Genomic DNA, 27,386 nt, shown 5'->3' on the forward strand with positions numbered 1-27,386 from the left:
AGATATTCATGAGTAAAGATTTTTAGAAGGCCATAAATACAAACTGTTTATTCCAAGCAGATGAGATTTAGGATGCATTAGGCAGGGATCAGTTAGGAAAACAAACGCTTTTGGATGTTTCAAGCAGGATTTAATTTAGGCAGTTGGAAGGACCAGAGAAGAGAAGAGAAGGGAGGGTGGAGGGCAGCTGGTGCTGTCAGCCTTGCCATCAGAGCTGTGATGGGGAGACTGCTGCTGCCCCTCTCCTGCCCACAGCTCAGGCTCAGGCCAGTCACCGCAGGATCTCCATGCTCATCAAAGCCACCACGACGGCCCCACCTTCTCGCTGCCTTCCAGACCTGGCAGATCCAAAACTATCCCAGAGTTAAGGGAGTTTGGGAGGTAGTCCCCAGGGTCAGTCTTCTTTGATTTGGGGGGACTCCACAGAAGGCGTGGGAACGGAACCAGGCACCAGCAACATGCACGGTAACCTACTGTCTTTGGCTCCTTGACAACCAAATGCATCCTCTCACACATATACATTTCCAAATGGCTATAACAATACCATCAAGCTTCTGCAACTATCCCTTGTTCAGTTGTATTAATAAATGTACTCACCTTCTTATCAAAATGGGAGACCCAAAGTCCCATTTATATCCATGGCTAGGTGAGCTTTCCTCTTCTAGTTTAATGGCAAATTCACCAAAATCATGGAGCCCAACTATTACATCTACGTTTTACCAATAACAACTCACCTCATATAATGGGAGAAAACAAGAAAGTAAAAAGGAAATTGCATATATAATAAACAAGCAAAAAATTATGCAGTTGAGTCATCCTTTTTGCAACTGGTTATGAGACTACAGTGAACAACTTTTTTCTTCCATTAGGAAATTCCAATTCCCTTGGTGTTTGGCCAGCATCTTAGGTGGTTAGAGTTCTTAACCCAGTGCAGTAATTAGAAATCTTTATTCCTGAGGGGTCTGGCCCTAGGTGGACTGACATGGACTGTAATCCTCTAATTTACTAACTTGTATCCCTGGACGACATCCAGGAGGTATGCTAGGGAATCCGATGAGTTCCAGACACAGTCCTCCCTGCCTCACGGTACAGCTACAATCCAGTTTCCCCTGGAGAGTTGGGATCCCGCTAGTACAGTAACTCCCTTCACTGCCTGTTGGTTCAATGACACGAGATGTCCCAAGGGCTAAGTGGCAGCAATGGAATCACTGCTGTGTTCGCCAGTCATGGTTCCCTTGGGAATGAAACTTTTAAAACTAGCAGAGCTCAAAGTCTCCAAGAGGGAAAGCAATAATTTTTTAAGTGGGCTTTTAGGTGTAAGAATGAAAGGAGCCACTTGTGTTTCCACTTCTTGGTTCCTGAAGCCAGAAAAGCAGGACCGTGAACTGTTGCTAGTTGGGAGCATTTACCACATGTACAGGGATTTAAAAAATGTTATCACCTGGATGGGGTACAATGGTAGACCAGGTCCATTATGAGATTTACTGATGATGCCACTTGTCGCCTGATCTAGTATGGACTGAATTATGTGTTATTGTTCATTGTTAGTACCACCCCAATTCTATGTTGCAGTCCTAACCTTCAAAGTGATGGGATCTGGAGATGGGACCTTTGAGATATAATTAGATCTGATGGGATCCCTCACTACGGGATTTGTACCCTTAAGAAATAACAGAACTTGCCTTTTCCCTCTCTCCCTGCCATGTGAGGACACAGTGAGAAGGAAGCCTTCAGGAGGACAGAAAGACAGCACTCACTGATGAAATGAATTGGTTGACACTTTGACTTTGGACTTTCCAGATTCCAGAACCATGGCAAATAAATTCCTATCGTCTAAGCCACTGGTCTACAGTATTTTGTTACAGCAGCCTCAGCTGACTAATGTAGCTTCATCAATCTTCATTTGGACTGGAAGACTACAGGTATTTTTGGATCCCAGGGGCTAACATCTGCTCAGAGTGAATAATTAGCCCAGAAGGTGGGGATCTCTTTTTCTTACTGTACATTCTCCCCTGTAAAATGGGTAGAAAGAAGACAGACTGCACCCACTTGTGACAGGATTATAAACATCTTCATTAAAGAGTTCTGGATCTGTGAAGGAGGTCTGGTAAGGGAACTGGATAAGAGGTCATATATTATAGTGGGAGGTCAAGTCCTTGTTCACCAGACAGACCAGAGATTTTTCGATTACAAAGATCAAGTAAAACTTAAATATGCTGCCCATTTATATCAAAACTAAAGACTCCATGATCAATTCTACATTATAAAAAATCTCTACGGGTCAAATAATTTTGATTACTACTGTAGCCCTGTTGACAGGTACAGTAGCCATGTCTACACTGACTCCAGTAGTGAAGTGGCATCAAAAACCCCATTTTAATGACATTATTCCTGATCCCCGTGGCCTCTGGACTATGTTACACTAGGGAAGTTCTGGCATTTCAACATTATTTAATGTAATCCTCCAATGAATCTAGTTTTATTTAATAAAACTGCTGAAGCTAACATACTAAATCCAGAATCTCTAATAGGAACAGTGATATCAATAAATCATCATCAATCCAACACTATATTCTTATTTCCCTGGTCTAGGACACTTAGGACCTAATCCTACACATATTCTTCTTAAGTTTCTGTGACTATAAATGAATACAATCTTACGTGTATCTTCCAAGTTTGGATTTTCTGCTTATCCCCCTGGGGCATGATTGAATTTAGCTACTTTTGGGCCTAAAGATAAAGAAGAATGGAGTAGCAGTGAGGTATGACTATATCTGGTACCCTTTACCTGGGTTCAGCCTGCTACAGAGCCTCCCAGCAAAGAAGGACTAACTTGATCAGACAGGGAGGGAGACTGCTTCTGCAGGAGGGGAAACTCAGTGGAGTCTGCAGGCTCTAGGTATCTTGATTTATTTGAATCTACCCAATGTCTCCATTCAAATTCTCACCATTTCATCTTTTCCTATCAGTGCTTAATCTTTAACCTAAGAGATCTGATGTGGCTCTGAATTCAACTTACGTTGGAATTCAGTGACCTGCAGTGTTTGATCATTGACTACATTAGCCCTGTGGCTATAAGAGGTGGGAAAGTCTCCCAGGGCAGTCACAGAAGGTCTCTAGTTCTCTGATTGTGACTGGAGATAAATATTTTAAACTATGAAACTGTCACTTCTTTTCTCTTATGCAATTCAGTATGGCTTCCATGAGGATACATCATAAACCATTCCCTAATTAATGATTTTTCAGCTTTTCCAATAAATTCCTAACTCAGGCCCAGACTGAAGCGACAAGAAAGTCTCAAAGGTACCCGGATTGTACCAGATCAGCATGACAATTCTCTACACCTGGGATACACCAAAAAGTTCAAGGCATTTGTCACCTCTACACTGGGTCAACTATAGCATCTTTGGACCTGAGTGGCAGCGGCTAGGGAGATGCTTTAGCCACTAGAGCTCAGAGGACAAGAGCCTTGTCTTACTGGCCCACATGTCTGCTCATCTTCCAGCCATGCAGGGAGTCCCCTCCTCAAGGAGGAGCTAACTCATTTACATAATGAAAACTGGCAGAATTTAATGTGACCTCTGTACAGATGCAACCTTCCTTTAAATAAGAGGGTATTTTAATATGAAACAGTTTGGCCATTAAACTTAATCTAAACATAGTGAAATTGAGTTTTCCAGGTGACATGTGATGCATTTTTTTTCACAACTCACTAAGCCCATTTGCCTTCACTTTCTCAAGACTTTAAAAGAGCAATATGTTTTTAATGGAAATTACGAATTTACCAATGTACTCTGTCAGCCTCCTTTAAGTCTGCTATAATCATTTCTTTGGGCTGAAATTCTTCTCTGCTCTTCTAACCTACAATCACTGAAGACCAGGATACAATTTAAAGGCCTTGAGGTTCTAAACTGGAATATGAGATGTACTGTGTGGCTCCAATTAACAGCAAAATTTTCCACAACTTTGCCCAGAAAGAGAGGCCCCCAAGAACCCTCATCAAGTAGCTCCATCATTACTGTGACTCTCAGAGTTGGAACAAAACACATCCAAAATGTCTTCTGACCCAGGACTTCTAGAGGGATAGTTTAAAGAAGCTGCCTTTAAAATGGGCTTAATTGTGGCCTGTAAAAACAGTCAGGGAACAAAGCAGTCTTCTCCATAAAAGCAGACGCCAACCATTTGCTTCCCTCAGGGCTATTCTCTGAGCATGGGCAGGAAGATAAAAATTCTTATCCTTGGCTCAGCAAGTCACTTTAAGCAAACCCTCTTCTCAAAAACAGGCAGACACAGCTTTGTGCAGGAGACTTTGGGGCCAATTGATTGATGAGCAAGGAAGGCAGAAACCCCAACAATTACTTTTATGGAAAGAAAACTGAATAAAGGCAGAGATGCTGTGGGTTCTAACTCCACCTCTCCCCTTTGCTAAGGGTAACTTAAAAGCAGTTGCTTAACATTTTTAAGCCCCAGGGTTTTCACCAATCAAGTGATGGATCGAATCTTGCTCCATCCCTTAGGAGTTTTATGACACTATGCCAACATCGGCAAGTCAACTGAGCTCAAACAAATTTTAGATTATCTAGAAGCATATGCTATTTTCTTGGGCTTCAGAATTGTTGCACTGAGGATGATGACGGCAGCCATGAATTAAAAGATTTGCTCCTTGGAAAAAGATTTGCTCCTAGGACAAACCTAGACAGTGTATCAAAAAGCAGAGATATCACTTTGCTGACAAAGGCCCATATTGTCAAAGTGATGGTTTTTCTAGTAGTCATGTACAGATGTGAGAGTTGGATCATAAAGAAGGCTGAGCGCCAAAGAATTGATACTTTCAAACTATGGTGCTGGAGAAGACTCTTGAGAGTCCCTTGGACAGCAGGAGATCAAACAGTCAATCCTAAAGGAAATTAATCCTGAATTTAATTAAGCATCAACTGAAGCTGATGCTGAAGCTCCAATACTTCGGTCACCTGATGTAAAGAGCCAATTTACTGAAATAGACTCTGCTAATGGGGAAGACTGAGGGTAGAAAGAGAAGGGGGTGACAGAGGACGAGATGGTTCGAAGGTATCACTGAATCACGGAGTTAGAACAAATTCCAGGGGATAGTGAAGGACAGGGAAGCCTGGCGTGCTGCAGTCCATGGGGTTACAAAGAGTTGGATATGACTTAGCGACTGAAAAATAACAAAGAAGCATATGTAATAGTTAGTTAAAATCAACATTCATAAATCTCTCCAAATCCCCAAGGGAGATAGAGGGGGTTGCATTCAGAACCTGTTAATAAAGCATCTCACTCACCTTCTTCTTATCAGTCAACTGAACATCACAACTTCCACCCTGTCTACCTTTCAGGTTCACCATGAGGGTCAAAGTCAAAACAGAATAATGGAGGGGAAAGCACACATCTGACAGAGTAGAGACAAAATACTTATCAACGATAAAAATATTAGTTATAAATAAATGAGTTACCGTTATAACTCAGAGAAAGTGTGAAAGTCACTCAGTCGTGTCTGACTCTTTGTGACCCCATGGACCACACAGTCCATGGAATTCTCTAGGCCAGAATACTGGAGTGGGTGGCCTTTCCCTTCTCCAGGGGAATCTTCCCAACCCAGGAATCGAACTCAGGTCTCCCTCATTGCAGGCACATTCTTTACCAGCTGAGCCACAAGGGAAGCCCATAATTCATAGGGGTAACTTCAAGCGTAAAACCCAGGTTACCGCCCAGAGGGGCAGACAGACAGCCATGACTTGGAGCCGACTACCTGATGGTGGAGCCTTGCAAACGGTCTATCTTCTTATTGAGCTCAGCGATGATACTGTGCAGTTCTGTGATGCGTTCCTCATACCGAAGTGTCGTTCGCTCCTGGACGTCCTCATGCTCTCTCATGAGGTGGGACTGCTCACACTGGGATCAAGAGAACAAGACAGAAGTGCCAATGAATTGACATACCTAACAGCAAGAGAGTCTAAGTCTTATAGCCTGAAATCATCACAACCTTGACATAGAGTATGCCCCCAATAAACATATACCTGCTCACTGGCCCAGAAGACACATCAACAGCTGAACTTCACAAAGTCCCCGATGGCCACTCAAGTCTCTACCTTTTTAGCTCTACATTTCCAGGTGGCTCTAGTGGTAAAGAACCCATTTGGCAATGCAGGAGATGAAATGTAGGTTCAATTCCTGTGTTGGGAAGATCCCCTGGAAGAAGAAATGGCAACCCATTCCGGCATTCTTGCTTGGAAAACCCCAAGGACAGAGGAGCCTGGGGGGCTCCTCTGTCGGGTCACAGGGAGTCAGATACAACTGAGTGACTTAGCACAGCACACAGCTCTCATTCGCTCTTTGGGTAAAGGTCCCTCTGCCATTGTCCATGATCTCTGCTGCACTATTCATGTCTTCTGATTCTCCCCAGCCACAAAGCAGGCAGAAGCTGCACTCAGTATGCCAGCAAATTTGGAAAACTCAGCAGTGGCCACAGGACTGGAAAAGGTCCGTTTTCATTCCAATCCCAAAGAAGGGCAATGCCAAAGAATGCTCAAACTACCGCACAATTGCACTCATCTCACACACTAGCAAAGTAATGCTCAAAATTCTCTAAGCCAGGCTTCAGCAATATATGAACCATGAACTTCCAGATGTTCAAGCTGGATTTAGAAAAGGCAGAGGAACTGGAGATCAAATTGCCAGCGTCCATTCGATCATAGAAAAAGCAAGAGAATTCTAGAAAAAACATCTACTTCTGTTTTAATGACTACACCAAAGCCTTTGACTGTGTAGATCACAAGAAACTGTGGAAAATTCTTCAAGAGGTGGAATTCCCAGACCACCTTACCTGCCTCCTGAGAAATCTGTATGCAGGTCAAGAAGCAACAGTTAGAACTGGACATTGAACAACAGACTGGTTCCAAATTGGGAAAGGAGTAAGTCAAGGCTGTATATTGTCACCCTGCTTATTTAACTTATATGCAGAGTACATCATGAGAAACACTGGGCTGGATGAGGCACAAGCTGGAATCAAGATTGCCAGCAGAAATATCAATAACCTCACATAAGCAGATAACACCACCCTCAGGGCAGAAAGTAAAGAGGAACTAAAGAGCCTCTTGATGAAAGTGAAAGAGGAGAGTGAAAAAGCTGGCTTAAAACTCAATATTCAGAAAACGAAGATCATGGCATCTGGTCCCATCACTTCATGGGAAATAGATGGGGAAATCATGGAAACAGTGACAGACTTTATTTTTCTGGGCTCCAAAATCACTGCAGATGGTGACTGCAGCCATGAAATAAAAGGACGCTTGCTCCTTGGAAGAAAAGTTATGACCAACCTAGACAGCATATTCAAAAGCAGAGACATTACTTTGCCAACAAAGGTCCGTCTAGTCAAAGCTATGGTTTTTCCAGTGGTCATGTATGGATGTCAGAGTTGCACTATAAAGAAAGCTGAGTGCCAAAGAATTGGTGCTTTTGAACTGTGGTGTTGGAGAAGACTCTTGCGAGTCCCTTGGACTATAAGGAGATCCAACCAGTCCATCCTAAAGGAGAGGGGCCCTGAATATTCATTGGAAGGACTGATGCTGAAGCTGAAAGTCCAATACTTTGGCCACCTGATGCGAAGAAGTGACTCACTGGAAAAGACCCTGATGCTGGGAAAGATTGAAAGTAAGAGGAGAAAGGGACGACAGAGAATGAGATTGTTGATGACATCACCAACTCAATGGACATGAGTTTGAGCCAGCTCTGGGAGTCGGTGATAGACAGGGAGGCCTGGTGTGCTGCAGTCCATCGGGTCGCAAAGAGTCAGACACAATCGGCAACTGAACTGAACCTTCTTTTCGGAATCTGAATCTTGAGTGAATGTATTGAAGGTCGCATGTTCAATTCACTTGACTGAGGGTCCTGGCGAGACTGTATGTCAGTTCCTGCTACCTCTAGTCCAGAGATTTCTTCCCATGTTCTGTACTGCTGCTCATTTTTTCTTTTATCAATTCACTCCTTTTTGCTATAGTTTTGTAGGATATGCTTCAGCTACTTTTCAACCAAATAATCCTAGATTCTATGACGCCATTTCTTATCTGGCTGGCCATTTGTAGACAGTATCCTTTCTTACCAGACTATAAACTCCGGGAAGGCAGCGGCTGGGTGTTTTCATGACTTAGCCCTCACACCTGGTACACAGCCTGGCTCACTGTGGGTGACTTAGGAAGGTGATGAGATGAATAAATCACTGTGTATCAGGAAGCTGAGGAGCTTCCCTTGCTCAGCAGTTGATGGATTAAGAAGCAGCAGATGCTATAAAAATGTTTTTGCATCTCAAGTTTAAATCCTAAGGAACCTGTTCATCTCTTTCACTTCTCTCCTTCCTCCTCAACCCCCCATCAGTCACTGTGCATTTAATCTCATTTACATGATAATAAAACACTAGTCAGTGACAGAACAAGGAGTCCCACCTCTGAACAAGGAGTCCCTGTCTACTGCGTTCCACCCTGATTAATTTCCTGCCCAGCAGAGGAATTTTAATTTGATTTTTGGCAAGGTTTTCATAATGCCAAGAGCCAGTTTTGCACTTTCAGGGCTGGTGGCAGGAGGGCAAGGGTAAGACTTCTTACCTACTACCTCCAATGTCCTCTGCTCTCCATAGATCTGCCAGACTCCCAAAGGGTGTAACCCAGAAGCTACTGGGCAGGGACACAAAGCCTTTAGAAACAGACAGAATGCTACAAAAGCCCAAGTCAATATTGAAACAGAAGCACTCAGGAAAGTACAATAAACACATTGGCAGAAACTATGGCAGGGGCCACACCTATGAACCACAGCTTGATCACTATGACCACACTCTGCAGTAACTGCCTGGGTGCTACTCAGTGCTCCAGAAATAAGACTGGAGGCAACAAGGTTGAGGAACCTGCACTGCAGACGTTAGGGAGAAGGTGACTTTCAGAGAAATGGCGATGTGAACTCCTGTTCTTAATGACAACCTGAAATGTCTGATAACGTCTGCTCACGTCTGCTCAAGGTCCAACACACAGGAAGTAAGTGGACCCAGAGGCCAGGAGGAAGGACGAGTGAAAATCCCATCTCTATGGATGCTTTTCTAAACATAACCGAGCCTTGAGAGCCGTAAGAATACTCTTCCCATGAAGCTATGCCTTTCCATCTGTCATCCATGATCCATCCCACTTTAGGAGGGGCAGCGGAGGTCCAAAAACATGAGTGTCTCATAGACAGTAAGTGTCAGTGAATGAAAAAGGTCCTCCTTTCTTGAACACACTCAAAGCAGAACACCGTGTCTCTCCATTCCTGAAGAATATCTATGAGACTGTGACTGGTCTTTACTCCCATCTTCCAATTGTGTGTGTGAGTGTGTGTGCATGCACGTACATGCCTGCACGCATGTAGTATGTATACATGCATATGTATCTGATGCTCTCATGAAGGTCACCAGTTCCCCATCTTACAATAATTATGGCATAATGACTGGTCTGACCTAGAACTCACTGATGCCATGGCGCATACTTTGCCATCTTGCAGCCTTGTTCTGGGGTTTTCCACATTCAGTTCTCTAGGGCTGTAAACTACTGTGAAATGCTTCCCCTCACAAACCCCACGAGCTCTCAACTCTCTGTTAAATTCCCCACTTACTCCTCCTCTTTCAGTCTCTACAGGTCAACAGGCCACCACCACTACCACCAAAACGGACATGAAATTGCAAATCCACTTAAAACTGAAATGTGCAAGAAAAAGGCAGAGGATCAACTGATAACCGCTAAGCCCACTGTGGTATCCCTGTTGACAGTCAGGAGTGACCTGAGAGGTGAGCTCCCTTGGGGCTGCCCAGTCTGCGGGGAGACCAGATGGCTGGTGCCCAGATAACAAGAGCAGCTGGTGTCATACCATCTGCTCCCCTACTACCCCGTGTCTAACTGCAAAGTACGCCCTGAGGGTATGAGTACAAACAAGATGCAGCACGAAGCCCAGTGATTCAGTCAGACCAGAATGCGTAGCTTAAAGGAGAGAAAAGATTCCTAACTTCTATTTGGAACTAGAAGTTTGTTTGGGAGTAGAAACAAGAACATCTTGGAGGAAAAAATTTCTCAGCTGAAGGCAAAGATATCCGGGTTACACTCCTATATTTTTCCATAAGTATGTTTTCTTTTTCAAAATGGTGGAAAGCCTCTATAATTTAATACGTCCTCAAAGTAATAGATATGTCTTGATTTTCTAAACTGTCTAAGACACCATGCTGGGTGCCATAGGGAGCATCACCGTGACGTCCGCCTTGAAGTAGAGTGTGGTCGCAGCTTCTGAGCAGATTTCTCTGCTGGTGAATAAGAAAGAGAAATAAGTGGAAAGGTGTGAGGAAGAAGCAATGGCAGGATGGTAGCCTACAGATTCTTTTCTCAGTGAAAAGAGAATCTGGGAAATCATCATCAAAGCTTCTAGCCTCTAGATGAATGAATGACTGAGAAGACAGAACTCATAGTTGACATTACAGACAAACATCCCCTTGAGGCATCTGGTCAACCACGCTTCACTCGTTTTGTGCACACTCATTATGCCCAGTCCAAGATATGTGGGAGCGCTGCTCTCCAAGCTTAGTGAAAAACAAACCCTTGAGCATTTCTAAGCTGCGGTGTGGGGAAAAGTGGAGCAACACCCACAAGGGCAACGGCACAGGGCGAAACAAGCTATCACCTGCAGAAGCCAAAAGAACTCAACAAAACATCCTTGTTAAACAGCTCCCATTAAGCTACACAAGGCCAAGCCCAGGAATGGGGCACTTTCGTGCAGGAGAAGTGGAAGATGGGTGGGTGGCACCCAGAACAGACAAAGGCATTCTGTGAGCAAACAGTGCCTTCCTACCGTGGCGACCTCCCGCACAAGCAGGACTGGCCTGTTAAAGGGAGGCCCAGTTCAAACAGCACACTCCATATTGTTACTGACCCATGCCTCTCACTACCCTGAGTTTTCAAGAGTATTTTTTAAACCCAGGAGGCGATTTCAGCTTTTCTGCTTCTCAAGGACACAGGGTAGATCAAACTGTATACTGCAACTCCATGTAAGAGTCACCTATGGGGAGGTAGCCCAGTAAAGCCTCATTTAAGAAGGTAATATAACCATGACAACCAAATAGAGAAAAGAAAATGACTCCTATTACTACTTAATGGTTATACACATTCTTAGATTTTAAGTTACAAATTTAAGCACATTATAGAAACTTCTAAAAAATGATAAAAAGGTACCCACTTTTTAATAACCCATGAAAACAATCTTTTTTCAAATAATGTTCATTTCCCCCAGTATTTTCTCATGTACATGGGGCGCCACCAGGACCAGGCAGGATGTGCGTCACAGAAGCATCAGTACCCCTGTGGCAGCCGGCAGGGACATCCACCTAGACTCTGGTTCACCTCTATCCATGCATGTGATAGAATTATACTTCTTCTCCCCCTTGAAGCTGGATAAGGCCACGTGACTTGTTTTGTCCAATGAGATATGAGTAAATATATCCCTTTTTTTGCCTAGAAGCCTTTCGGTACTTCTGCAGGCTTTCCCATATTCCCTTCCCCTGGCCGTGGCTGCTGACAACGCGCCAGACAGTAGAGGCTATCAGCTCAGGAGGCTGAGTGAGGACCAAACTGCAGTTTCCTGCCAGCCCCAGCAAGCTCCCAAAAAGAAGCCAAAAAATAAACCTTGGCTATTTTAAGCCACTGACAATTTGGGGCTATGTATTATCATTGCATATCCTGATGATACAATCATTTTATAGATGAAAATGGAATAAATGCACAGGGACTGATTTATTTATCAAAACCCAGATAACAAACAGAATGCTATGCAAAATCCTGATTCCTGAGTATGCCATCAAGGAGCCCTTGATGAAGCTGTTGCAGCTAGCCTTCTCCCTTCTACCCACTCCCAGCTCCTCGACTTGTGGGCACATCTCCTCCTTACCATTTACTGAAATGATCTCAAGTGGCAGCAGAGACATCCCCCTTGGTCTCCCACCCTGAGTCACCTCTGGTGGACTCTAGGAAACCTGACCATTATGCCTTACAACACCAGAGGGGAGCTAGGAAACCCACACAGCTTTCTCCTCAACCCCTGGGGACCACCAAAATAGAAAAGTAGAGACAAGGGGGTATAAAGCAGGGAATTCTAAATCCCTCCAGCTCCCACCAAGCCAGCTTTTGTTGCCAAAGTCAATTACTCAACAACAACTCTCTGAACCAAAAGAAATGGCAGCTTCTTCTAGCAAAACTTGCAAATGAGGGATTCCTTTCTCCTACTTACTGTGCAGAAACATCTCACACAACTTCAGCTGACCAAAACAAAAAATGGTTTCAAACAACACATTGCTTTTTATTCTTCTATTATTACAGAGAGGGACATTTGGAAGTTTCCAACTATTTTTGACTGATCCAACAGTACTGCAGAGCAAGAAAGCCTAGGCTTGAAGCATCTTGTCTGCCATGCATTTCTGGAGGTCAGTATCATAAAGAACCTGGATTTTTCCTGCAACTACAGACTTTCAGTTTGAAAGGCAAAGAAAAAAAAAAGCAAAACAAAACTGGAATTAGAAAGGATGGAATGTTGCTTTTCCTGAATTTCATCTGGTGCTTACTACATCCCCTGAGCTTTTTCTCTAGGTTTCCGCTCTTCTATCATGATGATGAAGCAAATTTAAAACCTATATAAATACTTGCCTCTGCCACATAAATTCATGAAACTGTCTATATAGAAAAATGCTTAATACAGGCAAGCAATATTATCACAATCATCAAGAATAAAACGCTTTAGGCTCATTTTTGCAACTGGTACAACCCAGGGATAAAGCTGTGAGTCAGCCTTGAGATAGACTGGTCTGAGAACTTGAGTCCTTGTTGGAAAAATCTTGTGCAATGCAGTGATGCTAAGAAGCTTTATGGTTTTCTTAATGTTCTTTACTGGGTTTTATCTTACTCTGCAGAGGCCACTGATCTTTAATCATCATATTAGTCTCAGTCGTCAATCCTAAGGGTATTATAAACTCCATTCTTGAAAATGCAAAGCTATCATTCATGTGTTAACCCTCTCTACCATCCTGGAAAGGGGGTTCACATCACACTGGATTGATGGCAAGTAATACCACTCAGGATGTTTCTATCCTCATTCAAAGTCCTTGCCCAGGTTCTCTTGAGGGGTGGGGTGGGGAGCCAGGCCAACTGAACAAAGACACTCAGGACCAATGGCAATATCACTGACAAAACCCAACAGCCAAGCAGAGGACTGAAGAGTATAAACCAGTAGGGAAGGGATGGGGGGACAGAGATCCTGGCAAGGAGAAGGCATCCAACTGACCTCTGTGAGGATCTTATATGGAGAAAAAGATGAAAGAAAATATTCTCTCCGTTACATTTAATGAAAACTATGTATGTTTTATTCCTAAAAGCAGGCAGGAGAAAATTCAGAACACTTGCTTTCTAAAGATAGAGAGCTCAGAAATAGAAGGTGTACTCTATTACTACTGACCAATTTCGAAGGGGCTCAGAAGCTTGCTTTATTATCTCCTTCTGTAGTGCTTTTCTAAAAAGGGGTTACTAAAGATAATTTTTGGCATACTAAATGCACAGAAAATATGCTGAAAGCATCAAACCAGTACTATATATGATCTTTGGCAGTTTCCTACCGGGCTGTCCCCAAGATGTATTTAATGTTGGTACACATATGAACATCTGCACCTGTTGGATTCGGGAGGGTAGATATATTTACACTAAATTAATATGTGCCCTATTCCCTACCCTTCTTAAGATCTGCAGGGCAGTCTGGGCATCTTAAAAAACAATACAGGATTAATGTGGCTATGTTGTTGTTGTTTAGTTGCTAAGTCGTGTCTGACTCTTTGAGATCCCATGGACTGGAGCCTGCTAGGCTTCTCTGTCCATGGGGACTCTCCAGGCAAGCATACTGGAGTGGGTTGCCATTTCCTTCTCCAGGGGATCATCCCAGCCCAGGGGGTGAACATGGGTCTCTTGCTTGGCAAGTGATTCTTTACCACTGAGCTACCCAGGAAGCTGTGTAGTCCAGTTATGGATTCCCACAAAACCTAGAGCAAATCCTGACTTTTGGTGCTTTCTAGCTACATAATCCCAGGCAAGATACTCAAATTCCTTAAACCTCAATTTCTTCATTTGTAGATGGGAGTGTTAAGGTATCTATACCTGAGATCATTATGAGAACTTAATGAGATAAAGCATTTGGAATGCCTGCTATACCACCTGGCATGGAGCAGAGCTAAAGTAGGGTGATGATCACCATTGGTATAGGCTAATTAATAGTGAGCAGCATTGTTAATCAGATTTCTCAGGAGGCTGTGATGGAGAGACTAAGGTGCTCATATGATCCCTGCATTTCCTTTGTGTGATACCGTCTCACTGAGTCTGGGTGGGATGTGTGCCTGCCTTCAACTGAAACAATGAGGCAAAAATGATGGGATGTCTCTCCCATGACTGCATTACTTTGTATAAGACTCTCCTGCCAGAAGATTTAGTCTAGGCTTCTTCTCTCCATTGCTGGCATTGAGGGAGCAAGCTGCCATGAATCCTATACCCACAAAGAAATTCTGCCAATGACATGAGTGAGCTCGGAGGTGAACTCTGCCCTAGTTGAGCATTCAGAGAGTTCAGAGCATTCAGTTCTGACAATACCTTGAGTGCAAAACTTGCACAAGAGCCACTTAAGCCATGCCTGGGATCCTGATGCACAGGATAGAATAAATGTGTGTTATTTTAAGCCAGTAAATTTAGGGCAATTTGTTAGACAGCAATAAAAAACTAATACAGACACACTTTGCCTTCTCTATCATATTGGTATTGAGCTCCTTTTATCAGCTCTTCCCTTTCCATCGATATTCTTAAAACTTTACCAAATTATGACCATGTACAATGAGCCTTCTTTTCTTCAACTAGTTCTAGTATCACCATTAGTAATTAGTCAACAGATGATGCTTTGATTATGTCTGGTGAACACAAGCACCATTTATATTTTACATTTTAATCATAGCTCTATAATATTTAGAGCTGGTAAAAGTTTTGAAAGCCACAGAATAGACATTTATACACAGACTTACTCTTCTACCATCTGGTAAAAAGCCTGAAACGTGAGTCACCTGCCAAGGTGTGTAACACAGAAAGCACAGCACAAACATTTCCTTGTTCTTAATTTTTCTTGCATAAATCTCATCTTTAAAAAAGGTATGAGCCTGGCAAATTTGATCTTTTTCTCCCCATGTTCTTTCCTGGGTCCTAATATCTGAACTGGGAAGACATTTCCAGTGAAGAGAATAAGGAGTAACTTTTCAATATATTTACTGCAAGAATGCAAGTGAGAGTCAACTAATGGTGCTTTGATGTGACTATCAGGGATAAAACCAGCCATCAAAACTATTACATAGGAAGCAATCTCTGACACAGCAGACAAAAAATGTCCCATGCTTCTCTTATCATCCTCTGCACAAGCTGCTCTGTCGTTGAGACTTAAATTTTAATAAAAACCTTCCTGGTCATCTTTTAAAATTCAAGACTGGGGTACAGTCCAGCTTTCAGTTAAAAGCATTCACCATTTCTTTTTTTTCCAAAAAGAAGTTCTCACCAATAAAGACCATTAATAATGGTTGGTGTTACATCATCCTACTTTTTTCTTTAATGCAACAAACAAACAAACAAACAAACAAAACACCACTTGCTCAAAAGAAGAAACCTTAAGAAACGATAACAGAAAAAGGATTTTAAAAAGTTTTAATTCATCAGAATTCACTATTAAAATTATAATACTGTCTTTCTCTTTTTTTTCTATCACATATTTCTTACTTTTATAATCAGAAGGAAAATATTTAAAGTAAAGTTTTTGCCAAAGTAAGAATTGAAAATTTCTGTCCCTGTGCCATCTTCTCTGAGAAAAGAACACTGCTGGCCTTGTCTCGGCTCTGGGCTGGGCTGCTCCTCTGACCTTGGGTGAGCAAGTTAACCTCTCTGGGTTGCCTGTCAAATGTGGAAGCAGACTATCTCAAGTACAAAGGGTCTTTCCTCATTACCTGAACAGTCTAAGATTATGAGACATGAGTTTTCAAAACTTGCTATAGGTCATTCTAGACTGATGACCACCTGATTTTTAATCTCTCTGAATGCCCACACAAAAATAAAGAACTTATACATCAAAGATAAATGCTTGGAGATATGGTATCCTCTGAACAATGAAACAAGAAGCAGGTAGGGACAAACCAATAGCATCCACAAGACCTGAATGGTGTCTGTGTGGGCAGAAGCAGAGAGAAGAAACAACACTGCTGGACTTGAGAACTGGAAACCCCCCAAATAACCAGTAAGTACGAGGGTGAAAGGAGAAGGCAATGGCACCCCACTCCATTACTCTTGCCTGGAAAATCCTATGGATGGAGGAGCCTGGTAGGCTGCAAGTCCATGGGGTTGCTAGGAGTCAGATATAACCGAGTGACTTCACTTTCACTTTTCACTTTCATGCATTGGAGAAGGAAATGGCAACTCACTCCAGTGTTCTTGCCTGGAGAATCCTGGGGATGGGGGAGCCTGGTGGGCTGCCATCTATGGGGTCGCACAGTGTTGGACACAACTGCAGTGACTTAGCAGCAGCACGAAGGTGAAAGAGGACAGTGAGAAAGGTGGCTTGAAACTCAGCATTAGAAAAACTAAGATCATGGAATATGGTCCCATCACTTTATGGCAAACAGATGGGGAAAAAGTGGAAGCAGTGACAAAACTTTCTTGGGCTCCAAAATCACTGTGGGCAGTGACTGCAGCCAAGAAGTTTAAAGACACTTGTTCCTTAGAAGAAAAGCTATGACAAACCTAGACAGCATATTAAAAAGCAGAGACATCACTTTGCTGACAAACGTCCATATAGTCAGAGCTATAGCTTTTCCAGTAGCCATATAGGGATGTGAGAGTTGGATCATAAACAAAGCTGAGCACCAAAGAACTGATGCATTTGAATTGTGGTGCTGGAGAAGACTCTTGAGAGTCCCTTGGACTTCAAGGGGATCAAATTAGTCAATCTCTTGGCCACCTCATGCGAAGAGTTGACTCATTGGAAAAGACTCTGATTCTGGGAGGGATTGGGGGCAGGAGGAGAAGGGGACGCCAGAGGATGAGATGGCTGGATGGCATCACTGACTCGATGGACGTGAGTTTGAATGAACTCCGGGAGTTGGTGATGGACAGGGAGCCTGGCATGCTATGATTCATGGGGTTGCAAAGAGTCAGACATGACTGAGCGACTGAACTGAACTGAACTGAAAGTAAATCAACCTCGAATACTCAGTAAAGACTGATGCTGAAGCTGAAGCTCCAATACTTTGGCCATCTGATGTGAAGAGCCAACGCATCGGAAAAGACCCTGATGCTGGGAAAGATTGAAGGCAAAAGGAGAAGGAGGTGACAGAATGAGATGCTTGGATGGCATCACCGACTCAATGGACATGAATTTGAGCAAATTCCAGGAGATAATGGAGGACAGGGACGCATGGTGTGCTACAGTCCGTTGTAAAGAGTTAGACATGACTTAGCAGCTCAACAACAACAGATACACCAGAAAGTGATGGGGGCCAAATGGGAGGGGTTTGCCTGAGCCAAGAGGGAGTGAGCAAGAGGCCCACAGTAAGATCGGAAGGGCCGAAAGCACTATTCCCTATGAACTTTCCAGACTGGCCCCAGGACTCCCTACCAGGAGGAGAAACTGCTGGGAGTAGGATCAAAATTGAACAGGATGGCATGATAGAGAAAAAGGAAAGAACAGAACAAGAAAGAAGCAGGAGAGGGGATAGAGCTAGGCAGTACCAGAAAGCAGAATGACCTGTGAAGATGAGGAAACAACAGAAGACTAAGCCCTACAAACTTAAAACGGCCATTTTCAACTCTGCCTCTTAAAAGTTAATAAAAAGTTATTTTTCATGTAAAAATGAAAAACAGAACAGTACTGAGAGCAAATTCTACATCAAGTTATTAGAAAGAAGAAGGAAAAAAAAAAGAGCAAAATAACTTCTCTATAAACCATGAAAGCATGCCACAAAATAGAGAACCTCTCTTGTCACAAAAAGTCTCAAACAATAGACTACTATCTCAAAATTAGCCAAAAGACTTCAAAAAGATGAAACGACATGAAACACAGAAGAACGTAATTCAAAATTAGAAAAACTCAGAAAGAAAGTAATAAAGTACACACAAGAAATAAAATAAAAATGCAGAAAAAAACACTAAGCCAGAAGGCAGACAGGAGAGAATAAATACAACATACAAGGCCTAAGGAAAACAGAAGATGGAGATAGAGATGCAGAGAATCTGAGACAGCGCCAGATATTGAAGACAGGCAAAGAAGATCTAAGATATAAACAGTAAACATCCTTGAAGAAAAAAAAAAGGTAAGGGAACAAAATATTCAATATTATAATTTTTTAAAAAGTCTCTGAAATTAAGAAAAGACTACAAAATATAAGCTGAAGAAAACACAGAAAATGTGAGAATACCAAACCAGAATGACTAAAAATAAGTTACTCTAGTAAAATTACCAGAAGGGAGGGAAGAAGGAAGGGAGGGAGGGAAGAAGGGAAATGAAAAGAAAAAGAGAGAAAGAAAGAGAAAGAAATGCTATGAATGTCTACAGTAAGTGTCTTCTGAGGGAAAACAGAGGGGAATTACTGGGAAACTTTGAGAGCCACGTTCTGTGTCAAAATAGAGCAAAGAAACATACTCAGGTAAAGAAACGATGAGTCAAAGGTTTTATATCCAAGAGGAATGCCTTTCAATAATAAAGGGCAGAGATAAATCATTATTAAAAAGCAAGAAGCTGGTGAAGATTATTCCTGTGAGTCCTCCCTGAGGAACTCTACTAGAAAGTAAGTTTCAGGCATTAAACAAACAGAAGGATGTTGACATTAAGACCATCATAAACATTAAATATATAATTTACTTGTAGAAGACTAAATGAGGACTAAGAGGAGAAAACGTGAAAGACGTAACCAGCATATGGTCAGAAGGTGTGGATATAGTACAATTGCAAAAAATTGTGGGAATGATGGAAGCATAAAGCAAAAAGCTTTTCAGTAACTATATTTGTTATGGTAATATGATTATTGTTTTGAGACGACTGTATATAATACAGAATAAAGTAAACCAGTAATTATGGAATATTCTTATCCAATCATCCTCTGTAAACTTAAAAACTAAGATTATTTCTTGTTTATGTATTTTTTGGCTGCACCATACTGCACATGGGATCTTAGATCCCCAACCACCATGCCCCCTACAGTGGGAGCACAGAGTCTTAACCACTGGACCACCAGGGAAGTCTCTCGAACTAACATTTTGAGTGTGAAAGAAAGGAGATACAAATAAAGTACGGAATCCACGTAGAAGAACCCTGCAGTTTGAAATTAAATTGGAGAGATTAATATGATAAATAATAATGATATGATTAATATGATTAATATATGTTATATATGATTAATATATATTATATGATTAATATAATTAATATGATAAATAATTTAATTTTATCTTAAAATTTATAAATACTTACATATATAGATAAACAAACAAATAAATAAATAAATAATTCCCTGGCTATGTCTATAAAAGAAGCCTAAAAACAATGACCAGCCTGGAAGCAGTAAGCACCCTTAGCGCCCAGACTGCAGTCTTGAAATACATTTTTCCACACAGAAAAGCCAGGTCTATTTGCAGAATGCTTAATTCCAGGTTTGAGGGGGGGAATCTACTAGATAATCCTGGAATCATTACTAGGCTAGTGTCAAAAGATTCAGGAGCCACGTGAAGAGGTTCTTACTGGCCAAGGAGTAAACTTTCAGTTTCTACAAGGAAAATAATTACAAAGGACTGACCCAAATATGCTTAAACCCCTAAGTTCATATTTTTTAAAAAATAATTGGGTACTTTCAGAAGATCGTAGGTTATCAATTCATTATCTTGAAAAATATTAAATAAAAAGAATGAAGGATTGATTCTACTTCTCCTTTATGAACTACACCACTGTTTGAATAAATCATAGATGATGGGAAATAGCTCTATAAAAATATTCCAATTAATAACTGATAAAGAAATGGCAGAAATAAAATACTATGATTTTGCGAAGTCCTGATGCACTGGTGAACTTTGGCACTGAGTGTCAATATAGCTGCTAACATCTCTAAAGGCAAAACAACCAGATATTGGGTTGGCCAGAAAGTTTGTTTGGGGTTTTCCCTAAGGTGGAAAAACTTGAATGGACTTTTTGGCCAACCTACTACGACGTGCGTCCCAGTGGAAAAACAAATGCCTTTTACAGTCTCGCCAAAGGGACTGACCATGAATCTGACTGAATCTCTGGGATGCAGGGCCATTTTGCAGGAAATAGAGAGAGAGGAACACAGCGAACTGCACCACGGGTGAGCAATCAGCAACATCTGGACTGTGAGAAACTCCATAGGTCAGACACTTTTAACAGACTAAGTGTAAAGCCAATAAAGAATGGAGGGAAAACCTGTGGACTGAGAGATTCAAAATAAACACGTAGTTTTCAAATGGGCCAGACGAAACTGGACCGTCTAGGGACGTACAAACTCCTGCGGCAGACTGTAAAGCAGCAGGAAACGCAACTGTAAACGCCATGGTAGTGGTCACCCTGGGAGCAGGGGAAGCGGGTGGGGATGAGGCAGAAGGATGGACTCCTGGGATGACCAGCAGGTTTTAATTCTTTATCTGGACGGTGGTTATGAGGATGTTCAATCATTAAGCAATATTTGTATTGTGGGGATTTCCATATCTGTTTTTTCTTAAACAATTAAAAAAAAAAAAACACACAAAAAACAAAGTGACCCTTTCCAGATCCCTCACCTGTGCCTTGGCCAACTTCTTTTCCAGAAGGTCCCGTTCCCGCTCCGTTTGCTGCAGACGTTTATTAAGCTCCACTATATCTCCCTTGAGTGACGCCAGGGCTGCCAAGTGGAGCTGCAGTGACAGGAGGAAAGGAGCGCAAGGTTAGACACTTCGGCAGAAACTCACTTCCATCCCTTCATTCCCTGTGATTAGTGTGATCACAAAGAAAAGGTGTCATCTGCAGCCAGACACCTTGGGTGATATTAATCTCAGGGGACAATGGACAGAAATCAGGAGTCTTCCCGCCAAGCTGGGTTATCTGGTCACCCTGAATGTACCAGAGAGGACCCTATTAAGTGTGGGCGGTAGGACCTAATTTGGGGTGGTCTAATTAAACAGGGAGCAAAGCTGCCTGTCCTATGGGCTTTCCCTGAATTACTCAGCAAGGACGAGATTAAGCACTGGTGTGGACTGCTTGATACTCAAGCAGCAAGGCAAAAGCAGGATCAAATTAACTTTTACCTTTGGGAAAATATGCAAGTTGAACGGAGCAATTCAATTTTTTCAACTTCAATCACTGATATTGCCATGTATCCAGACAGCCCAAGGGGCTGAGTAGTAAGAAAAAAATGCGAGAGCTCACTGTTTCCGGTGCTCTCCACCTCAGGTTGACCCATTAACTTTCTGGCCAGCTCCTCCTTCCTCATTGACCCCAGACAGTCTAGAAGACTAGATGATGGTTGGCCTCTCAGAGCACAACCAGAGCTCTGATAAATCATGTTACGGCGAGAGAAGCTGAGAATTCCTTGCTGTACCTTTTATCCCCAGCCAGCCCTCTCAGAATAAGCAGAGTGAGAAAGAACGTTCCTCAGCAGATGAGCGAGCGCACCATGCACTTCCAGGATCTCAACCTGCTCAGCTTTCAGGTTCTGTTCATTGAGCTTGGGAAGCACACACGCTCACCACACACGTACCCGCTGTGCTATGCAGGCGGACGGCTGGGCTCGTTTCTAACATCTGTTCAACCATGCTCCCGAGCAACACCTTCCCATCTTCCCTGCCCTGAGTCACTTCTTTGTCTTCACTGTCGATCCTGGGTGGAGCTCAATCCATGGGACACTTGAGTAAGTGAGGACAATCAGAGCAAACACTCCCTCTTTATGGGAATTTTGTAGCTTCTGCCCGGAGGCTCTAGAGTACAGAGTGAGTAGATAAATGTGACCTTACAAGATGGATACTGCAGCGGTATACAACTCCACTTCAAAGATCTTAACTTCAGGTTTAGAAAGAGGCTTTTTTCTGCAGCCTGTCTCTCTACACTATGTGGTGGCCTGGGAGGCTTGGGGGAGAGTGCATAGCTGAGAAGAAGATGTAGGGCAGAGCTAGGGTTTCATAGCAGTTGTTTGTGAGACGACCAACCACAACAGTGAGTGCAACTTTACTTAATTGCTTGGGGGCTGCAAACCAACAGATCAGTAACAGGGTTGAAATCAAGAATCCTTGAAATTCAAAAAAGGAAATGTCAGGCCATCTGGCGGTTATTTGTCTTTTCATGCAGGGCTAAGGCTGCTCAGAAAAGGTCACTTTAGGTTTCAGATACAAGGTTTGTGTGATGAAATCTCAGCACAGATACCACAGTGTTCCCATTGTACAATTTTGGGGAGGCAGCTTGGCTCCCGGTGTGGGGAGAGGGACACAAATTCACTCCCTTACATAGCTGGGTTCCCCCTTCTGCCTTTGAACTGTCAATCTGAGAATGTTCCTTCTGCGACAGACACTGTGTTCTGTTACGCAATTACGTCCTGTCTTGAGAGAAGACTCACCTCCTCACCTTTGACAAGAAGGATGAAATACATGAAGAGCTCATGTGTTCTTTAAGAAATAAGGGAGTGGAAACAAGAATCCCAACTATGTGAGCCTAGGCAGACCTCCTCTCTTGTCTATCTCCCCTCTTACTTCTGGGCCAAAGAGCTGCACACAGGAATTGTGGGGGAGATTCAGAGGGGAAAAGCTGACAGAGAAGACTATATAGTCCACAGATACCTTATGAACTGGGCCCAGATGGGGAGATCAACAGAGATGTTACCTGCACCACAGTACAGGGGAAGAGGAGGTTCAGTGGGACATGGCTGAGGAGGAGAGTCACGGACTTAGAGACAATAACACCAGCTCTCCAAATGGCCAGAGGATCCATCAGATGTGCTTGTGTGGACAGTCTCTTCACCTCCTTGGTTGGAAAATGCCTATCTGTGAAGTGAGGCTAGATCAGTGGTTCTTAACTTGAAGATTCCTTAAGAAGCTCATGAATGGGATAGGCCTTTCTTCTAGAGAGGAGTATAAACTTGGTGTTTACGCAGCGTTCCCCTCATTAACGTGATGAACTCCACACTAAGAACCATCTGGACTAGATGCTAGATCTGTGATCCCACCTGTTTTGCAGACAGTGTCATATGTCACGGCCGCAGACATCTGGGTGGGGCAGGTCCTTGACACAAGATGTCTCCCACATCTGCAGGTGAGGATCTGAAACCCAGAGACCGACTTGCTGACCTCAAGTCTCATGGAGAGCTTAGCATGAGAACTGAGGCCATGGGTACCCTTTCCTCACTTCACAGTGCTGTACGTGGCAGTAATGTTCAGTTTAATTTGAATTAATAGTTTACTTAAAATATTTCTTCTCAGTGTTACGTGGCAGCCTGAATGGGAAGGGAGTTTGCAGAGGAATAGACAGTTGTCTATGTATGGCTGAGTCCCTTTGCCTGAAACTATCACTGCTGCTGCTAAGTCGCTTCAGTCATGTCCGACTCTGTGCGACCCCATAGACGGCCGCCCACCAGGTTCCTCTGTCCACAGGATTCTCCAGGCAGGAACACTGGAGTGGGTTGCCATTTCCTTCTCTGAAACTATCACACTACTGTTAATTGGCTATGCCCCAATACAAAACTGAAGGAAATGGCAACCAGCAATTTTCTCTCCCTGTCCACCAGCAATTCTGAAAGAAGGCAAAACTTAAATGAGGTAGAACAGACACACACTGCTTGCTGTCACTGACATGTGTTTAGCAGAAGCTAACTACAAAGGCTGGGAGGTGCAGTGGGGAAAAAAATTTGCCTACAAGTTGCAAGAAGAGTTGCTAAGGATCAGGCTGACCGACCCCTCTCTCACCCTCATGACTGAGTATGGGCCAAGTTCCGTTCCCAGCGTCAGAGAGCAAGAAAATATATGATATTTGGAGTCTGTGCTAGTCTCTTCCCCAACACACCTTTCTCTTAATGTTCAGGAACAAGATCCTGCTTTTTGATTGGTCACACTCCTGACCAGTTAAAATATCCCAGTTCTTAGGCTCCTTTGCAGTTGGAAATAGGTGTAGCCATGGGACAAAGTGCTAGCTAAGGAGACAGAAGCCGAGGTATATAGGAGTTCTCGGAAAATCTTTTGGGGGGAGATCATGTTTTTCTCTTCTTCCAGCTTTGCTGCTTGGTATATTAACATGATGGATGGAGCTCCCGCAGCCATCTTGTTTCAGAAAGAGGAGGTCCATACTCTAGGCAGTGGAAGGTGCCTAAACAACTGTGTGGACCCTACCAGCTCTGAACTGCCTAACTCCAGACTTCATAACACAATAGCAAGAACAGAACCTCTGCTGTATAGACCACTATGATGTGGAGATATCCTTGCAAATGAAGTGGATTAATTTACAAAGAACCAGATAAACTGGGGTTCACATCTCATTTGTTACTCATTGAATTGTCTTTGAATAGCTGATTTCATCAGTTTGTGATGGGGCTGTCAAACAGGCAAAGAAGATGCCATCCGTAAAATGACCAGCATAGCATGTGAAGACAAGTGACCAGCAGTGTCTGGAACCAAGTAAGCACTCGACGAACACACGCTTCCTCTTTCCCTCCACCCTCAAAGTCACCACGTTTCAAGTTAACAATCTGCTCAGACTAAGCTTCACTCTAGGTAGTGAGAGGTACATTCAGATGAGGAAGTAACACAGTCCTGTCTTGGAGGCACACTTCCCAGTGGTTAACAGCACAGGAACGAGAGGCAGCAGCTGGTTTGTGGATTCTGCTGAAACCCCAAGGCTTAAAGAGCTGACTCTCAAGCCTCCTAATTCTCTGTGAAATTTTAACCCAAGGCCTCTCAGTAGTACTGCAATGGGATCATGATACTTCATTATACAATTTTGGGTCTAGCACGTGAAGGATATAGATCCACACATACTTCATATTTCTGGAGAGAAAAGATTCTGATTCCCTAAGCTGTTTTGAGCCCAGCTTCACATTCATTTTACAGTGTGTATCCAAAGGAAAGTAAACCACCTGGAAATCTGGCTTCAAGACAACTGTCAAAATAGTTGTTATTTTTGGATGAAACATTACTTGACTAATACTTCACAGTTCAGCTGGTGGTAAAGACAAGCTTGCGTAGCCTCTGACAGATAAGGTGTCCAGCTGCCGGGGGCTGAGTGGGGAGCGCTCAGCACCTTGGTGACAGCCTCTCCTAGTAACTCCTGGGCTCTGTGGATAGATGTGCTTCCTGTTAGCCATTAGCCAAGAAACAAAGGGCTTCCCACTTCCTAAAACGCCCTTTTAAGCCAGCAACACAATGACTCTAATGAGCCCCCAGGAGCCTCGCTGTGTATTTATGGTTATACAGTGCTTCTTCATCTTGCTACTACTGGCAGTAAAAACAACAGAACACATGCTGGCTCTTTCCTGATCACTTGGCACCCTCCTAAGCATCACCCCACCGGGTCTCCATCACATCCCACCTCTGGCCTCCAAGGAGGCTATGATTCCCTGTGTGCTAGGAACAAGTATTTTCCCCAAGGACCACAGTGGGTGAAAGGGTCCCAGCATGGGGATTGAGGCTGTCAAACTCCAGGTCAACATTTTATCCATCTTTCTGGGACTTGGGTCTGCTCTTTTACGACACTGCCGTCAAAGGGACCAAAGGCTTCCACAGTTTCACCCGAAACAGAGGAATGAGCTCATTCCCCAGTTTCCATCCAAAGACCTCAGAGCACTGACAGTGAGATGGCTGGGCTGGCCTGCCCCCACTGCGTGGGCAGTCAGCTCACTCAGAGCAAACTGTGCTTGTTCTCTCTCCCGTACTTGGTCTGCCGACGTGACACGCTCCTGTAAGCCGGGGGAATCAATTTCCTTCCCACCAGTGATGATGGGAGCATCCACCCTGGACTTCTAATTGGGCCAGATGCCCTCCAGCTACAAGGCATTTACAATTTTCGTTCATGTGCGAATGAAGACAGTGGGTAGTGCCAATCTCTTTGACTTAGTGAACTGTTCTCTTCCTTAAAGGGGAAGAAGTAAGGGCAGCTGACCTTTATTGAACACACATTCCTTTTTGAAAGAAACAGACTTAAAAAAATTTATTTAAAGCTAACAATAGTTAACCCACTATATGCTGAACACATTTTTTTTTTTTGCTTTTGTGTAATAAAGTTTTATTAAAGTATAAAGGAGACAGAGGAAGCTTCTGACATAGGCATCAGAAAGGGGCAGAAAGAGTACCTTTTGCTAGTGTTAGCAATGGAGTTATATACTCTCCAATGAATCCAAAGAATGTCTGGAGGTTATAAAGACCTCACCAGACCTGAGGATGAGATGGCTGGATGGCATCACTGACTCGATGGACATGAGTCTGAGTGAACTCTGGGAGTTGGTGATGGACAGGGAGGCCTGGAGTGCTGCAATTCATGGGGTCACAAAGAGTTGGACACGACTGGACTGAACTGAACTGAACACCAGACCTACTCCTATAATTTACATTTTAATATAACAGAATTAGCCAGAAGGTTTAATCCAGAGACTGTCCTCAGGCAGGATACATTACTGTTATATAATCCTTGTAAAGACCAGAAAGTGCAAGTGAAGTCGCTCAGTCGTGTCCGACTCTTTGCGACCCCATGGACTGTAGCCTACCAGGCTCCTCACTCCATGGGATTCTCCAGGCAAGAGTACAGGAGTGGGTTGCCATTTCCTTCTCCAGGGGATCTTCCCAACCCAGGGATCGAATCCCGGGTCTCCTGCATTCCAGGCAGACGCTTTAACCTCTGAGCCACCAGGGAAGCCTGTAAAGACCAGACCTACTCCTATAATTTACATTTTAAGATAACAGAATTAGCCAGAAGGTTTAATCCAGACACTGTCCTCAGGCAGGATATATTATTGTTATATAATCCTAAGGAATGTAGAGGGAAAAAAAGGTTTGTCCTTTCTTCTTCCTTGAGAATTCGACTCCTCTCTCCTTGCTGCTGCTAAGTCGCTTCAGTCGTGTCCGACTCTGTGCGACCCCATAGACGGCAGCCCACCAGGCTCCGCGTCCCTGGGATTTTCCAGGCAAGAGTATTGGAGTGGGGTGCCATTGCCGTCTCCTCTCAAGTAACTACTTGAGGATAAATTATTATTATCTTTCACGAATTATTTTTCTCCTGCTTCCTAAAGTTTGAGGGGCTGCCATATGATAATA

At 43.2% G+C, this 27,386-nt stretch overlaps 1 protein-coding gene across 1 annotated transcript in view; it reads right to left on the reverse strand.

Annotated features, from left to right (window-relative positions):
• The window catches only part of LOC120852630 (colorectal mutant cancer protein), a 311,627-nt gene that overhangs the window by 108,778 nt on the left and 175,463 nt on the right, over positions 1-27,386 (reverse strand). Inside the window, exons 2-3 of the mRNA XM_040225966.1 lie at positions 20,907-21,020; positions 5,768-5,910 (exon numbers count right to left, since the gene is read on the reverse strand). Coding sequence (XP_040081900.1) covers positions 5,768-5,910; positions 20,907-21,020 — 257 coding nt within the window. The remainder of the gene's footprint in view (positions 1-5,767; positions 5,911-20,906; positions 21,021-27,386) is intronic.

This window comes from Oryx dammah, unplaced genomic scaffold (assembly GCF_014754425.2).
Source record: "Oryx dammah isolate SB20612 unplaced genomic scaffold, SCBI_Odam_1.1 HiC_scaffold_26, whole genome shotgun sequence".
Lineage (NCBI taxonomy): Eukaryota > Metazoa > Chordata > Mammalia > Artiodactyla > Bovidae > Oryx > Oryx dammah.